Source organism: Aspergillus fumigatus, chromosome 1 (assembly GCF_000002655.1).
Source record: "Aspergillus fumigatus Af293 chromosome 1, whole genome shotgun sequence".
Lineage (NCBI taxonomy): Eukaryota > Fungi > Ascomycota > Eurotiomycetes > Eurotiales > Aspergillaceae > Aspergillus > Aspergillus fumigatus.
Genome location: NC_007194.1, coordinates 349,169 through 364,895, shown reverse-complemented (window position 1 = coordinate 364,895; position 15,727 = coordinate 349,169). Strand labels below are relative to the sequence as shown.

Here is a 15,727-nt window from a genome sequence, read left to right as displayed (position 1 = left end):
ATTAAGGCAAATTTTTCAAATCTATTGTGCCACAGTCCCCAGCACAGGACCAAACTCCTAAAGCTCCGGAGCCTGGTATTGCAGCATTCAGTAGATTTCTTTCGCCATCTGATATTAATCGAGCTGCCGTCTTTGGAAGATCTCCTGATTGAGGGCATATATCATGATTCAGACGCGTGACTTTTTACCGGAACCTAATCACCACGACCGAGGCTCCCTACGGCTGAGAGCCAATGATGGCTTACTTTCCCGATTTCTGCATCAGGCAAGGAGTCGGCTGGTGCCAATTGTATGATGTAAGTGTTTCTAGAAATGTATTTCTTGAAACGCAAGTTTCGTCCTTATTTAACACTTACAGTAAAGCTACAGTGGATATAAGCTGGTCTAACAAGAATGTGTGAAAGGTCAAGAACCTATTACGTAATCGCCGAAATACTAGCATTAACGTAATTCCCAGGCGAGTCGGCCACCCGGGCGAGCCGGCCACCTCTGTACACCATATAAAATGGCACATATCAGGGCTTTAATATCTCAACAACCAAGCATCTACAGGGTCTAAGTTTAGGTAGGAGGTATTAGTATAATCATACAAAGTTATACTTATAAGCTACAGCCTCCTAGTATATGTAAATACTCAGGTAACATAAATTACAGCTGTATTTTTGGTAATATTAACTTTTTAGATAATAAGAGAGAGGAATAGTATTTTAGGGCCTTGTGAAAGAGTATTCAGATACTTTGATCTAGATATATTCTAGATATCTTACTTATATTATAGCATATATGGGCGTGGCTGAGATATCAAAGCCCTGATATGTGCCATTTTATATGGTGTACAGAGGTGGCCGGCTCGCCCGGGTGGCCGACTCGCCCGGGAATTACGTTAGAGAGGCGGGAGCCTTTATTACCATTGCCAATGCTTCGCAGGTTGTCAGTTTGAAGTGGACCGTAAAGGTGACGAGTTGGCGGCCTGCAGCCAGATGATTATAGTAATTGCAGCAAAAGAGTAACCTTATTAATTGTGCGCAACCGTGGTCCTTGACTAGATTCTATATTAAGAGATAAATAGTATGCTAGAAGAAGAAGGCACTAAATGTATACGCTGAGGTTTAGATCAGTGTAGGACTAGCAAATAATCTAGCAACAAAATCCCTTACTATAAAACAACTTGAAATACTGTACGTCTGAGCATGCGCATAGCCATACTCACTTAGCTAGTCAACGCTGAATCTATGTGATTCGTCCTCATAACTGGCGGCTCCCGGTCTCTTGTCTCGAGTTTCGGGACTTTGTTAGACTTGGTGTTTTGTACACTTACAGCCCCAAAACCATAACGCAACGGACACTAGAAGAAGAACGACCATAAGAGAGACGACAACCGCACCCGCAAGCTTGGACATAGCGTTGCTTTTCGCCTTACGTACCCTGCGGGAATGGAGAAAACCAGACATTGTGAAAGTTATTCCACGGGATTGGTTTGCTCTTTGGTACTGGTTTGTAGTCTCTTGTGTGTAGCATGCAGGGGTTTTCGCTGGTTCTAGGCTTGGAGTAGTAGTAAAATGACTAGCATCGACATACGCCCGGTTAGGACGAGCCTTGTAGGCGGGGGGATATAGAATTAAGCTGCGACCAGACTCCGTCTGATAAATTGTCAGCTATATAGCATATTATATTGCCTCGTCACAAAGGACATCTCATGATTTTATACCCGAGACCAGAGTTTCAAATCGTTCTTAGCGCGGAGGATACGTAAACGCCTTCAAGGCACGGCTCAGGGCTCTATAAATGCAACTGCGCAAGCTGCCATTCTTCAAGGGTAAAGCACTTGAAGTTTGTTTCACTCCTTTCCCGCATATATCGACACCTCTACCATAGATCAGTCGCTTATTATATGGTTCTCCTTCTGAAGTCACTCACCTCCTAAGGTGAAAAAGAATAGGGGGCGGCAGGATGCTCTAAGGTGTAGGATATGGATGCGGTAGTTAATCTGCTTGCCAGCTGAAGATACAGCCATATACAGCCATATACAGCCATATTTGCCTTATAATATCTTCTATGTGGCGCTTCAGGGTCCAACCTGCTCTAATCAAAGAGAATATTTCTGACGAAGTACGCTGATGATTGACTGTTCCTCGTCTCATCAGGAATGTAAGAATTTATATGCCCGGTCACTACTGCTGAAGTCAATCTGGCGTTGTAGAAGACCACGCTTTGTCTATTACATTTCTCTAACCGTACCAGATCTCAAAGGTAAGCCAGGGAAGGGTGAGGATACCACTACCCTCTCTTCCGATGCCCCGTCATTCCTAACTGCCCACTATACGGTCATCGCCATAGTTCCGGGAACTCACGGTAGCGAAGCTCCTATCACCACGTACGATCTGGCGGCCATTTTACACCTGTTATTTTCAAACTCTGAGTAAATTTAAGAATATCCTGTAAAATTTTTAAAAAATAAATTCTGAACTATTTATACTTAGTGATACTGTATATCTAACTTACACTATATAATATTCGCCTTGGCGAGATATAGAAGTCTTAAAAAGGGCCATTTTCCATGAAATACAGAGGTGGCCCGCTCGCTTACTGATTACGCTAGTATGATTTGTAAGTTACAGTTAGGGCAAGTAGATGACCATTGAAATATGGAAAGTTATGCCTGTTTTGCCGATCTTAGCAGTTGGCTCTGGACCTAGAGGAGGGTCTGTTAAACACACACCCTTGACTTTTCTCTTTACCCTGTAAGTTAGAGCGATTCCTACAAGGCGTAGTAAGATCATCCTTACGAAGATAGCTGTAGAACACGCTGGACCTTTAAGACTAGGAGGAGTGTTCATCATGGTTGAACAATGCCAGCTGATGTTTTGATTTCAAAGTGTTGAACCATGCCGATTATCTTTGATAATCTATCACGGTTGAGCTTTGCAGCTGACTGAAGCAGTCATCGCAAAGAGGCGGCCTGTACTTTTGGTTGTACTACAGGCGACCCTGAGCCTTAAGAGCTGCGCGAATGTTCATCGTGGTTGGAAAGTCTTGATGGTTTAGGGTTGAACATGCCGCTTTAACGTGGTTCAACTGGTTCAACTGGTTTAACGTGGCTGTTGGTTCGTGATTGTCGATTCTAAGAGCGAGCTTCAACGAATGCCAAGTGGGGCTGCCAGCCAATCGGAGACTGTCTCCCCGATTTTCGGGTAGGACGAGGCTTCGTTCTCTTGTTGAACCATGCTTGCGATCTTTATCTAATCGTTCTGAGGTCGTCAAGAGGCTGGCGCTAGATAGGCCAAGCCTAAGCCGTACATGGCACGAACAGCAAAGCACGCAGCTTTGTCCTGGAAGGTGGTACGGACTTTTGGGTGTCCGTCACGGTTGAACAATGCTGCGGGCGTGGATCAACATGTTGAACCACACAGCATGTGTTTGACTGTCTCTTTAGGGTTGAACCGTGTAAATAGGTTGAGCTACTGTCGTTCGGGAGGCGGGGTGTGCTGACTGGTGCAGCCTCATTTTCCCACGACGATTTGGACCTCTTTGATTTACTTCTCTACGTTCTAGAATTAGCGTGTTTCAAGAAGTTCATTCAGTCGCGATCAATAACAAACACAAGCCGCATGATTGAACAGGTTGCACCTCAAAGCATCAAAAGAATCATCCAACTATAATGGTTGCGTGAATCTACGACAAATTCTTATAGAAGGTAATCTCAGAGTCACACCTCAGTATCTAGGGTAATACTAGGGAGAGGACAGTAGTAAGGGGAAATGGCACAGTAAACATAAACAAAGCAAAAAGGACACAGCACATGCGTTCACCCGTGAGCACCCTGTCCGTTCAGATACGGCCAGCATCATGTGGGTAAGCATCTCTGTGATATCTCTCAATTACCAACGAAGTTGCAGTCGCCGCTACCACGGATAGGCCTGGGTGAGGGCTTTTGCCGAGTGAACAAGCGTTTACTGTCTAGCGCTACTGACAACGCGCTGGGTTACCGAAGGAACGTCTTGATCTCCTTTTCTGCAATGGGTTCCCAATCTGCCAGCAGACGTGGGCATGAAGGAGTACTCCTAGTTGGGAAAATTTAGACAATGGCGAGGTTTTACGCCTTAAGCAGATTCGCAAGCCGTGGTCACCACGAATCTTGCTTAGCCTGCTTTCCGTCCACGTTGGTAACAACGATCAGTGGCACCACCGAGTTTGTGCGCGACGCTTGCTGACACAGCTTATCTCTAGGAATTTCTCCCCGCAGCTTGATTGGTGAACTGGCGGTTCTGTATTTCTTTCGGTCTTGGATATGTCTCCTTGCAGCGGTTTTCAATGCCTTTAGTGTCCTCCTCCATGGTATCACTCTCTTAAGAAATAGGAGCATACTCACTGAGAGAGTCTCTAGAACAAATGTAGAGCGACAGCTACGGCACCACGATCGCGGCGGCGATGGGGCATTTTTCTATAGTTCACATCCTGTTCATAGGTTTTCGGATCATGGTGAAAGTAAAAACTGCCAGCACATATCAGAGAAAAGCTTACAGGACGAGATTCGAGGTTTGGAGCAATTAAATTTGCCTGAAGAAATTAATGGCATTGTCCCTATATCTATTTCTTTCAATCAAAATGGCCGTACAGTAATGAAGATGTTGCTCACGAGCGGTTTCTATGACTCCGCGCCTACTTAATCCCCCTGACATATATGAGAGCATTCGAAAGCGTGTGTACATACCTCATTAGTTGTTGGTGCAGCAGAAGCTAAATTGTACCGCCATGCACTTTGCGCTATCCTTAATTCGGTTCTTGTGCTTAATGTGCTTGGAGTTCCTAGAGTTGTTGAGAGGTGCTGAGAGGTGCCAGCGCTTGGATTCTCGTGTCCTGCCCTTCAGCGGACATCGCCATATCCCTGAATATGCTCAGGTGATGCCTTTCGACTATCCCCAACAAATTAATTGTTTCTTAGAAGATCAGGACACCCCTTACGCTGGAACTAGTGGAGTATCCGTCGGACATGGGGTTGCTACGTTTTGAATTTGTATCTCCTGTACAATTGAGCTTCCCCTAGATATCGGAGCCACGGTGAGAAGCAGCGAGGGTGGTCCATCGGCAATACTTAAAGAAAACCATCTCTATTTCTGGTCAGCCTGTTTTTACTAACGCAGGAGAGATAAATCAGAGAGTAAGCTGAATTTCCTTTAGTTAAGTATCAACCGTCACTGTGGCCAACAACGCAGAAGGAGAATAATTGCTGCGAGGGTCGCAGCCTGGTAGGTTGACGATTCTATATATTTATGCTCATTCAAACGGAGTTGTTCACCACCGACCAGCACCGTAACTACGAGGCGGGCTCTAAAGAGACTACGACAAGGACGAGACATTTCGCTTGCGTTATGGTACCGCCGTCATCAGGAACTTTCACTCTTCGTTAACAAGCGCCCCAGACGCCCTGACGCCGTCTTTCCCAAGTATCTGATCTTCGATACGTCTCCTACGTCTCGTGGGGAGCTCTATCCTTCGAAAGTATCAACACCGGAAGAATGCGCGCATATAGTTTCATGTCCAAGAAATAGGATCGCGGGGAAGTGATTGGATCGATGATGAGAATGGTGATGAGGGGGAAGTTTGTCACAGCGGTGACTATCTTGGCCTCAAGGGGTAGCTCGCGGGTCGAAGCCTCCAATACATGGACCTACCTATACACAATTGACGTTTTTAGTATACATCAGTAGCCCATCAATCCCTAAGACGAGACGCATGCTTCCTGTCAATCTGCAGGCGTCTGTATATCTAATAGACTGCTTTTAGGCTACTAAACGGGGCGGCATCCTGAATGTACGGATAGGACTGTCCGGTCGAGGAATTATAGCTATGAACCCTCTGAGGCATACAAGTATTCTCTATTCATGTTATCAAGGATCGAATGATATCCACCATCCCTTCATCCAGAGGACAATGGTCGGCTCACTGCTGGATCTTCTCGGCATATTTGGCTGCCAGATCCTCGGCCAACTGTTTTAGCGACCCAGAGCCCATGATCTCTAACACGCTCATCGTGAGTCCAAACACCTGCTTGATCCATCGCCGCAACTCAATCGCCATCAGCGAATCAAGCCCGATCTGCGCCAGCGTCCGGCCAATCTCGACCTCTTCATCCGGTTTGAGCATCAAGTCGTGGATCTTCTTGCCCACTTCGAAGGCGAGAAAATCCACCCCCTCCCCGCGTAAGAGACCCTCGTCCCCCATCTCGCGCACACGTTCCAGGAAGGCCTGCAGGGCGCTCGCCTTCGCGCCGTTTTTGCCGTCTCTTGCGCTCTCCGACTCCTGCGTCCGCCGATTGTGGTAAAGCCTCATGCGTCGATTGTGGCGCCAGCTGGCCCGGTTGTGCGGGTCGCCCAGGCCTTGCTCGGAGCGTAGTCCCATCACGACTTGAGATCGGTTCACCCATGGCCCCGGGGGGGTGGCTGTTGGACTCGTATTCCCACCAGCGGACGGAGTGCTGTCGATGAGACTGAGCTCCACAAAGTCGAGGAACTCGCGCTCCCGCAAGGTGTAGATCCCTTGCGCCTTCATGTTCTTTTTGGCGTGCGCGTTCTCGGCGACGAACCCGACCCCCTCGACAGGGCAGATGTTCAGCACCGAGGCCGGCAGTCCGAGGGAATGTCGGTATTGGCAGAATGCCTCGAGGAACGTCCCCGTGGCGAGGTAATTGGCCTGGCCGGGCGTGTCCACGGCGGTCAAAATGGAGCTGGCCAACCAGAAGAAATCCAGCGGCTGGTCCTTCAACGCGTGATGGAGATTCCACGTCCCTGTCACCTTGGGCCCGTTGACATTGACCCAATCCGAGTACGTCATCTCCAAGAGAGGCGCATCCTACCGCCATGTCAGTTAAATGAAATTGTTTGGGTCATTTGGCAAATTCACCTGCAGCACCATGGCCAGCTGGAACACGCCCTTGATCGGCTTCTTCGCACTTGCAATAGACCGCGCAATATCCTCGGGGTTTTCGACGCTTCCCGCCACCAAGTGGACGCTGCATCCCATCTGCTCGAGCTCCTGGGACAGGCTCTGACTCTCTCTGTCCTTGCCGGCTCGTCGGGAAAGCAAGATCAACTCGGTGGCCCCATACTCGACCATCCAAGTGGTCATGGATCGACCCAGACCACCCGTGCCTCCGACGAGGAGATACGCAGCCGCCGAGTCCAGGGTCAGGGCTCGCGATGGGAGTTCCTTCTTCAGGTCAAACGGGTGGTAGCGGCCAATGCACACCTGGCCGTCAGTGACCACAAACTCCTTGTCCGCATGGAGGCTAGCCTCATCTTTGGTAGTCCGAATTTTCTGCAAGACCCTGTGGACCAGTTCTTCGAACCGGGTCTCGTTGGTGTCGATCTCCAGGGTGAATAGCGGGAGGTTCAGCTCTGTCCGCACTGTTTGAGCGACGCCCAGCGTCTGCGCAGACTGTGGGTCTTTGCACCGCACCTGGAATCGCGGACACAGCCATAAAACCTTCTCGGCATCCAGGTGTCGGATCAGGGCCTGGAATGCGGCCAGCCGATCAGGCGACAGGTCTTCACCAAAGAAGTCGCTCTCCAATCTGACGCTGGCGATGATGTCCTGGCCCTTGGGCGGCATCTCTTCCCCCAGCTGGCACTTGTCGACCTGCCAGCCACTGTCCCGCAGATACAATTGGAGTCGCTCCACAATGTCTGCGTCCGCGCTCTGGTATAGCAAGGTGACCGCTCGGTCAATCTCCGGCACATCGGCCTTCCGCGCAGGCTGGGAGATGATGGTGGCCGCCAGCCGGTAGGAAGGCACATCCTGGTCCGGCACAACGGCATTGACACCGGTGAAGCCAGCCGCCTTCAGTTCAGCATCCCATTGCTCCGGCTGGACATAGGGCTCCCAGTCGCGGCCATCAGCCTCGCCCAGCCACCATCCGACGAAGTTGCCAAAGATGTAGTTGGGCGACTTGATGAGAGAGCACAGTTCAGTCAGGATGATGAATCCATTGGGCTTGAGCAGCGGCTCCAGGTTCGACAGCGTTTCCTTCAAGGATGCGGTCGCGTGCACGACATTCGGGGCGAGGATGATGTCGTAGGACGCAGCTTCGAAGCCCTGGATGAGACCGTCTTGGGAGATGTCGAAGGTCCGGAACTCCATGTTGGGCGCGTACGCGAACCGTTCTTTGGCCTGCGGGAAGAAGCCCGCGGAGACATCGGTAAAGGTATAGACAGAGTAGGGAGGGAGGCTGCTGCTGTCGACCAGACCGCGAAGGGTTTGCTCGGTGGTGCCTCCCGTGCCTGCGCTGACTTCGAGGATACGAAGGTTCGGTCGGTTGCTGGAGAGCAGACGGACAAAGTCGCCGTATCCAAAGCTCACCGAGTCGTACAGCTCGGCGAGGATGTCGTCTTGCATCAGCAAGTCCAACGTGTCAGCTTCACCGGTGAAGATTTGGTCTGCATGCTCGCAGATGCGCTTAATGCCGACGGAGTAAGCGTGTCGGCCGGGAAGATCCAGGATCTTCGCGTATGTGTCTTGGATGAGTTTCTGCCGTTTAACGCGAGGGAGTCCGACCCATTCCTTGGCATGCTCGACAAGGGTATACTGTCCAGCCTCCGCCATACGCACCTGCAGCGCGAGCCACTCACGGTATTTGGCCAGGTGTGGGTGGCACGGCGGGATATGAGCCACCTTGTCCATCGATTCAAGCACACAGAGCAGAGTCAGCTGCTCTTCGAGTTCGATCTCCAGTGACGGTCGCTGCGGCTTGTTGAAGAGGCCGCTGTGATCCACGAAATCGAAATCAGGAAGCCACTGCAGGCGGGCGCCAGCATGAACATCAATCTGATCCGCCACCTCCGCCGCCAGAGGAGCCAGCTGCAGCCCCGACATCCGCAAGGCTAACTTGCTGTTTTCGGTCACGCACTCCACGCCCTGAGTGAAGTCTTGTGCTAGGGCCCTCAGGTTGGCCGAGCCTCTGGAGACCACCTCGACATTCCCAACCACGACGGGTACCTCCAGCTGGTCAAGGTTGCGGCACAAGCCGCGAGCAGCTGCGACGATCAGTAGTTGGATACATGCGTCGATGGCTGTAGGGTGCAGGGCAAATGGCCTCTTGTTCTCTCGCGGCGCGGGGCTCATGACTCGAGCCTCTGCCAGGGGATCTGTCGCGGAGGAAGTGATATCCACGAGACGCTGGAATTCCGGCCCGAAAACGACCCCGACCCGTGCCATGGCTTCGTAGAATCTCATGGGCGTGAGCTCTCGAGGCAGGCTCCTCTGACTGGCAGACTCTGGCTCCCAAGAGAGACTTAGAGTTTCAGCCAGTGGCGATACTTGACCAGTGCAGTGGATCAACCAGGACCCGCCGTGACACGAAGCAATTGAGAAGTCGTACCAAGAGGGACCCTCTGCTGGAACACCTGTGTGCGCATGCAATACAGTCACCACCTCCGTTGCCTTGAAATCGGTCAACACAAGGGCCTTGCGGGCTTCGACGTCCCGCAGACGGTAGCCCACGTCGACTCCGGTAGTCTGTCGAATGGCTTCTCCCGCCATCGCAATGTACCCAGCTAGAGGAAACACGACATCCCGGCGGATCTTATGGTCTGCAATCCAGGTCACGTCTTCCAGACTAAGCATATTCCGCCATATCGGCGAGAAATCAGGCGAGTCGACCGTCCGCTCTCCTAGAAGAGAGTGATGTGGAAATGGGCGCTGGCGCCAGGCGCTGGACAGGCGGCTTTCATACCAGTATGATTCGCTGTGGTCCCAAGGATAGACGGGCAGTCCACACAGGGCTCGTCTTTCCTCTGGAAAGAGAGCTTTAACAGCAAGGGGCACAGCCTCCTGATACATTCTGCCAAGAGCAGACAGGAAGGTTGCGGTGCTATCCTGGTGCCAGATCTGGCATGGGGTGTAATTACAGGGTTTCGATAGGGTCGAACAGATGTCGCGGAGGGGTCCGGCAAGTGTCGAGTGAGGGCCGACTTCCAGGAAAACACTGCTTCCCCTTGCTTCTAGGTTCGTTATGGCGGAGTGGAATCAGACGGGGGAGTTGAGATTGTCAACCCAGTATTCCGGACCAAAAGAGGCGGTGTCAACCATGGGTTTGCATATGACACTTGAGAGGAACAGAGCCTTGTCTGCAGAACGTGGGATGCCAAAATTGTTCTCTGCCCGGAGCAGCTCCAAGTATTCTATGCCCAACGGCTTCATATGATCTGCGAAGATGTGAGTAGACCGAAGAACTAAAAGGAGGGTCTCAGACGCACGAGAATGGTACGCCATCTCAACTTTGAGGAGACGGGCAAAGACATCCGGTTTTTCTTCCTTCAAGCGTGCTAGGATCTCCTTCAGGGCTTCCTTATCGCCCGAGATGGTCGTGCTGCTGGGACTGTTTTCACAAGCGATGCACACACCAGTACGCAGGAATGGCAGCACCTCGGTAGCCGATAATCTCACAGCTGCCATGGCACCACGGGAACGATCCGCATTCTTAGTGATATATCCGCGATAGTAAGCTACCGCAAGGGCATACTCGAGCGTGATATACCCGGCGGCGTACGCCGCTGCGATCTCACCGCTCGAGTGACCGACAACTGCAGTGGGTTTGATACCGAGTCGTTTAAGCTGGTGGAAGAGCGCCACTTGCAATGCCGTACAAAGCGGTTGGGCCATCTCGGCCCGGTTGATCTGGCTGTCCTCGGCTGGTTTCTGGAGCTCCTCTAGTTGGTCACGGTTAGCCAGGAGCCTGGCCCAATTCAACCCGTCAACATACCAAGTATAGACCAACAGGGAGGTTTGCGGAGACTCTGTAAGATGCTATCCATGGAAGCCAAGTCATGCCGGAAGCTCGCCTCTGTCTCGATAAGCTTCTTTCCCATCTCTGCCCACTGGGCCCCTTGGCCACTGAAGATCATTGTAATGGCTGGGGGAACCGCGGAGGCTTTGGAGAGACTGGATGTTTGGAGCTCGCCATTTTGCCAGATGGCAAATGCCCGGTGGGGAAGCCGTTCTCGGCGGACGGCTAAAGTATACGCGATGTCGGAAATGGCGTCCGGGTGGTCACGGGCGTAAGACTTGTACGCATCGATCTGCCCTCAGAGGGATGTTTGAGTATTGGCTGAAAAGAGAAGAAGCTGCGGGCTTGCAGTCGCCGGGGAATGGCCAACGCGGCTGGTCCTCCTGGCAGCATGTCCATGTGCAAGGTGTTGAGCCGCTGATTCGACAATCACCTGTGACAGTTAGTGCTATGATCTAGAGGTGACTGGTTCAATTACATGAGCATTAGAGCCGCCGATGCTGAAAGAATTGACACTGATCCTTTCTGCCTTGTCCAACGGAAAGGGAGTGGGTTGTATGGGGACAACGAGCTTCTTCTCAACGAATGGAACTTGGAAGGGTCAGCTCACTACTATCAGTAGAGTAGGGGTCGACTTACTCTTGGGGTTGGGGTTTCTGAACTTGATATTTGGCGGGATTGTTTTATGCTCCAAGGCAAGAACTGCTTTGATCAAGCTTGTGATGCCGGAACAGCCTTCAGAGTGCCCAACATTTGGCTTCACAGAGCCAATATACACGCCCCGTTCACTGAAGACGTTGCCTACTGCAGTGGCCTCGATGGGATCGCCTGTTGCAGTACCAGTGCCGTGGCACTTCGATGCGTTACTCAACCGTCTTTTTTCCTGGAAGCTTGAAACATACCTCGACGAAAGCTGTCTCACGGGGACTCAACCCAGCCTGATCATAAACCTGGCGCATGAGGGCTTCATGTGCCTCGGCGCTGGGGCTCATGATTCCCATGCTCTTACCATCACTGTTGGTGCCTGTTCCCCGAATGACCGCGCGGATCGGATTCCCATCCCGGAGGGCATCGTCCAGACGTTTGACATAGATTGCCGTGACGCCCTCCGCTCGAGCAAAACCGTCGGCCGACTCGTCAAACGTCTTGCATGAAGCTTCGGGGGAGAGAATGCCTTCTCCGAAGAAATTGGATGTCAGCGTCGGAGCTAGAATCAAACTCGTTCCGCCAACAATTGCGCTTGGTATGTCCCTCGCCTGTAGAGCCCGGCATGCCTCGTGGAGGGCGACGAGTGACGCTGAGCAGGCGGTCTTGATTACCACACTGCGGGTTGTCAGCGTGATTGTATAACAGAAGCAGGTGTCAAGGAAAGAAAGAAACAAAGAATGAAAAAATATAATCAATAAACGGGAGTGGCAAGAGGTGAGGGAAAGCTACCTCGGCCCTCGCAAGTCATATTCATATGATACTCGATTGGCGAGGATCATGTCACTATAGCCAAGCACATTATAGCTTCGACTATGCTGCGGTTCCCGAAGGCTTATCTCCATCCAATCGTGGCCAAAGTTCCCGATATAGCAACCGACATTTCGACCACGATAGTCTGTCTCCCCCGCGTCTTCGAGACACTCTCGAGTGACTTCCAACAGCTGACGCTGCTGCGGATCACATTTCTCGAGCTCTGTCTTGGTCATGGAAAAGAAAGAAGCATCAAGACTGGACAGGTCTTCATCCAGAAAGTAGCCATGCGTAGTCTTAATGGGGTCTCTGCCGTCGAGGGAGCCGTCGAAGCCAGAGATGTTGTACCGACTGGCCGGAATGGGCATCCGAGCATCTCGGCCGTTGACCAGGAGATCCCAGAAAGAATCCCCATCCCGGATCCCTCCTGGGAGACGCAATCCTAGCCCACAGATTGCAATTGGCTCAGTGAACGGTGAACCGTTGGCCTGGCCTCCGTTCACAATGTCGTGATCAGAGTCTGAAGAGTTAAAAGGCCCAGAGACAGGCGAAGTATCCTGAGTTGAGGCACTCCCCACTGGTAACGATGGGACATCAACCTGCGGGAAAGACATGGTATCTTTGAGATAGATAGATGGGAAAAAAGAAGATAGATATTGCAGATGATCTGTTATTGACTCAGGAATTTAAAGCTCTGAAGACCCACTGCTTCCAGTGGTTGATGGGCCTTTATATACATATGGATTTGCACCTAGACATGATGTCTGGAACCGCACCTCTTCGACTGTTAATTCCAGCCTTTTCCAGGAATCCTACTACACACATAGTGCGCCCTAAACTAGTGTTCACGTTACGATAGTATGATCCGACGGAAGGATGAAGTCTCCACGGGACAAGCAAAGAGACTCCAGGCCTTGCAGTTGGGGTCATCGCAGTCCGATGACGGGATAGCTGCTGTCGATCCTAGCACGTGATTTGTCAGTGACAGATGGTGGACACGACATCCCTGCGAGATGGCGCGGCTTTTCAAACATATTCCAAAATCAAAGAAGCTCAAGTGAAATCTAGCTCGTATCTGCAACACCGGATTTCTGATAGCAGTGAATCAACTAATCTAGGAGCATTGAGCCCTGTCTAGCGTTCTCCAACCGGTGTAGGTAAATAAGAACGCAGAAATATCTGGGCTCCCGGCGCGCTAAGCGAGAGGAGCGGTTACCTGGTCGTGTTTTTCTGTAACGGAGGGTTGCATTCGCATCCAAATTCAGCTGCCTAGGAGCGTCGCAACTCTATCCTAGAATAGTGGCAGTTTGCGAGATATATGCAGAGGAGCAGGGGTGCAGCTCGTATCTGCGGTGCAGGCTTCCTAGCTCTGTCAGAAGCGACGCGGACGAGACTGAACGATGGGATAGGATACTTCCCCTCGTCACGGGGAGAAGATAAGTGAGCGAGGACTTGACTGAATACTCTATCCTGTGCTTGGGATGTATGGTGGGCCCAGATCCGGCATGTGACATTGGCACACACATCGGTCGTGAAATATATCAGCGGTGCTCTCGACATCTCCGCCACCTTCGTGCCCACCTCTTACGAGATTTCCCCGTCCCACTTACGCCCTGATTGTGCTAACTGATTGAAACTGATTGCATCTTTCAACATGACTGTCAACGGAAAAGACATCGATAGTCCGAATGCCCAGTATGTGGCTGCGGGCATCGACATGAGTGATCTGTTCCCCGCCCCGTTTCCTACCAATGTCAAGACGGTCCATCTGGAGACTCTCTCGTTGGCCAAGCTCCTCCAAAGGGACGAGGACGAGCTCCGTCGCATCTACGAAAACTGCAAGGACCCGGGGTTCTTCCAGCTCGATCTCACCGATGATGAGCAGGGCGTTCAGCTCCTGCAAGACGCGGTGGACTGCGCGCGGTTGATGAAACAATTGCTTCCCAACATGAGCGTGGAGGAGAAAAGAATGTACAAGCAGCATTCCCGAGTGGGCGTCTACAGCAAGGGGTATGGGCTTGCTTGACAGCGACTCTCGCAAGCCAGTTCTCTAACCTGGAGCAGATACCAAGTCTATGACGTCCTGCCGAACGGGCAACCCAAGTACAATGAGACGGTCAATGTAAGCAGTTCCTTTTCCCCTTCCCGCCGTTCCTCTACGGTTTCTCACTGTTGGATATAGTTTCCCATGACAGAGATGCTCGGCTACGGTGATAGCACCGTGGATCTCCCGGACTGGCTCAGCCCGCACCGGGAGCTCTTCCAGCGGACCATGCGCAGCGGCAACAAGATTGCCAACATTGTCCTGGCGGCACTGGAAGTCGGGCTGCAGGTGCCGCGCGGCGCCCTCACCGACGCGCACCGCATCCAGGATCCGTCGGATGACTTCCTCCGCCTGCTACGCTACCCGGGCCTTCAGCCCGGCCAGCCACGCGATGACCTTTGCTTCCCGGCGCATAAAGACTTCACCTCCCTCGGCATCTTGTTCACCTGGCTGGGCGGCCTCCAGCTCCTGGCCTCAGCCAGTGCCCCGGGCGTCACGTCGGGCACCATGACGGGGCCCTTGGACATCGCGGAGGACGCCTGGCGTTGGGTGCAACCGGTGCCCGGGACGGCCATCGTCAACGTGGGCAACGCATTGGAGATCCTGACCAACAAGGCGCTGACGTCGGGGCTGCATCGCGTGGTCCGCGCCCCTGGTGAGCAGCTGCCGTTTGACCGATACAGCGTGCTGGTGGGCACGCGCCCGGCCAACAGTTTCCCCATGAAACCGTTGCAGAGTCCGCAGATCTCGCCCGTGTTGGATCCTGCGGCGGCCGAGATCGCTACGATGACCAGTGGCCAGTGGGGAACGCACAATATCGGCAGCTTCAACAATTGGGTTAAGGCCCGAACCGAGCGCCAGGAGGTTCTGATCATCCCGTGATTGGATCTCTCCCCTAAAGCTTCTCTACCAATCGTATCCACTGTATGTAGCTAGGATCCAGATTCCAGCTCAGATGGATAGCGTCCACTCATTTAACCATTTCAATGCAAGTAACCTTCGTATTATGATCTATGCCGAGTAATACCGGAATGGTAATCCGCAGATCATTGCAGTGTGGTTAGTTTTTTTAATCCTAACTGTGCACATGCACAAGTGCAGGTACAAAAGTACCGCAGGAGGATGCGAATCCCTGTTGAATGGACCCACCCCCATTCAGTGTGGGTTAAGGGGCTGACGGGCTTTGTGGGCTGGCTGTCCGTATCGACACAAGCATTAGTCGATGACCCGGGAAAACTCCCCCTGCCCCCTCCCCCCTACCGTCCCCCTCCCGAGTATACCCCACAAGAACTTGGAAATGGAGCTGAAACCGAGGATCATCAACCGCGGTCCGCGGCCCGTCCCTAAGACGAAAAGGCAATTACAATCATTTTGCGCTACGCGCAGATCGCCAGTTCTCTCTATGAGGCGACTGGGAACCAATGGAAATGGACAGATAAGCAACA

The 15,727-nt window shown here is 52.1% G+C and overlaps 2 protein-coding genes across 2 annotated transcripts; one reads left to right on the top strand and one right to left on the bottom strand.

Moving 5' to 3' along the window:
- Window positions 1-5,940: 5,940 nt before the first annotated feature.
- fgnA (polyketide synthase fgnA) lies at window positions 5,941-12,852 on the bottom strand (the record flags this gene model as incomplete). Its single annotated transcript, XM_744758.1, is given in 8 exon segments — window positions 5,941-6,849; window positions 6,901-9,882; window positions 10,027-10,703; window positions 10,757-11,072; window positions 11,259-11,371; window positions 11,420-11,663; window positions 11,683-12,103; window positions 12,218-12,852. The coding sequence occupies 8 exon segments, from the start codon at window positions 12,850-12,852 to the stop codon at window positions 5,941-5,943; spliced, it is 6,297 nt and encodes a 2,098-aa protein (XP_749851.1).
- A 1,040-nt stretch (window positions 12,853-13,892) lies between these two features.
- Window positions 13,893-15,164, top strand: AFUA_1G01000 (2-oxoglutarate-dependent dioxygenase; the record flags this gene model as incomplete). Its single annotated transcript, XM_744757.1, has 3 exons — window positions 13,893-14,248; window positions 14,303-14,360; window positions 14,421-15,164. The coding sequence occupies 3 exons, from the start codon at window positions 13,893-13,895 to the stop codon at window positions 15,162-15,164; spliced, it is 1,158 nt and encodes a 385-aa protein (XP_749850.1).
- Between the last annotated feature and the right edge of the window lie 563 nt (window positions 15,165-15,727).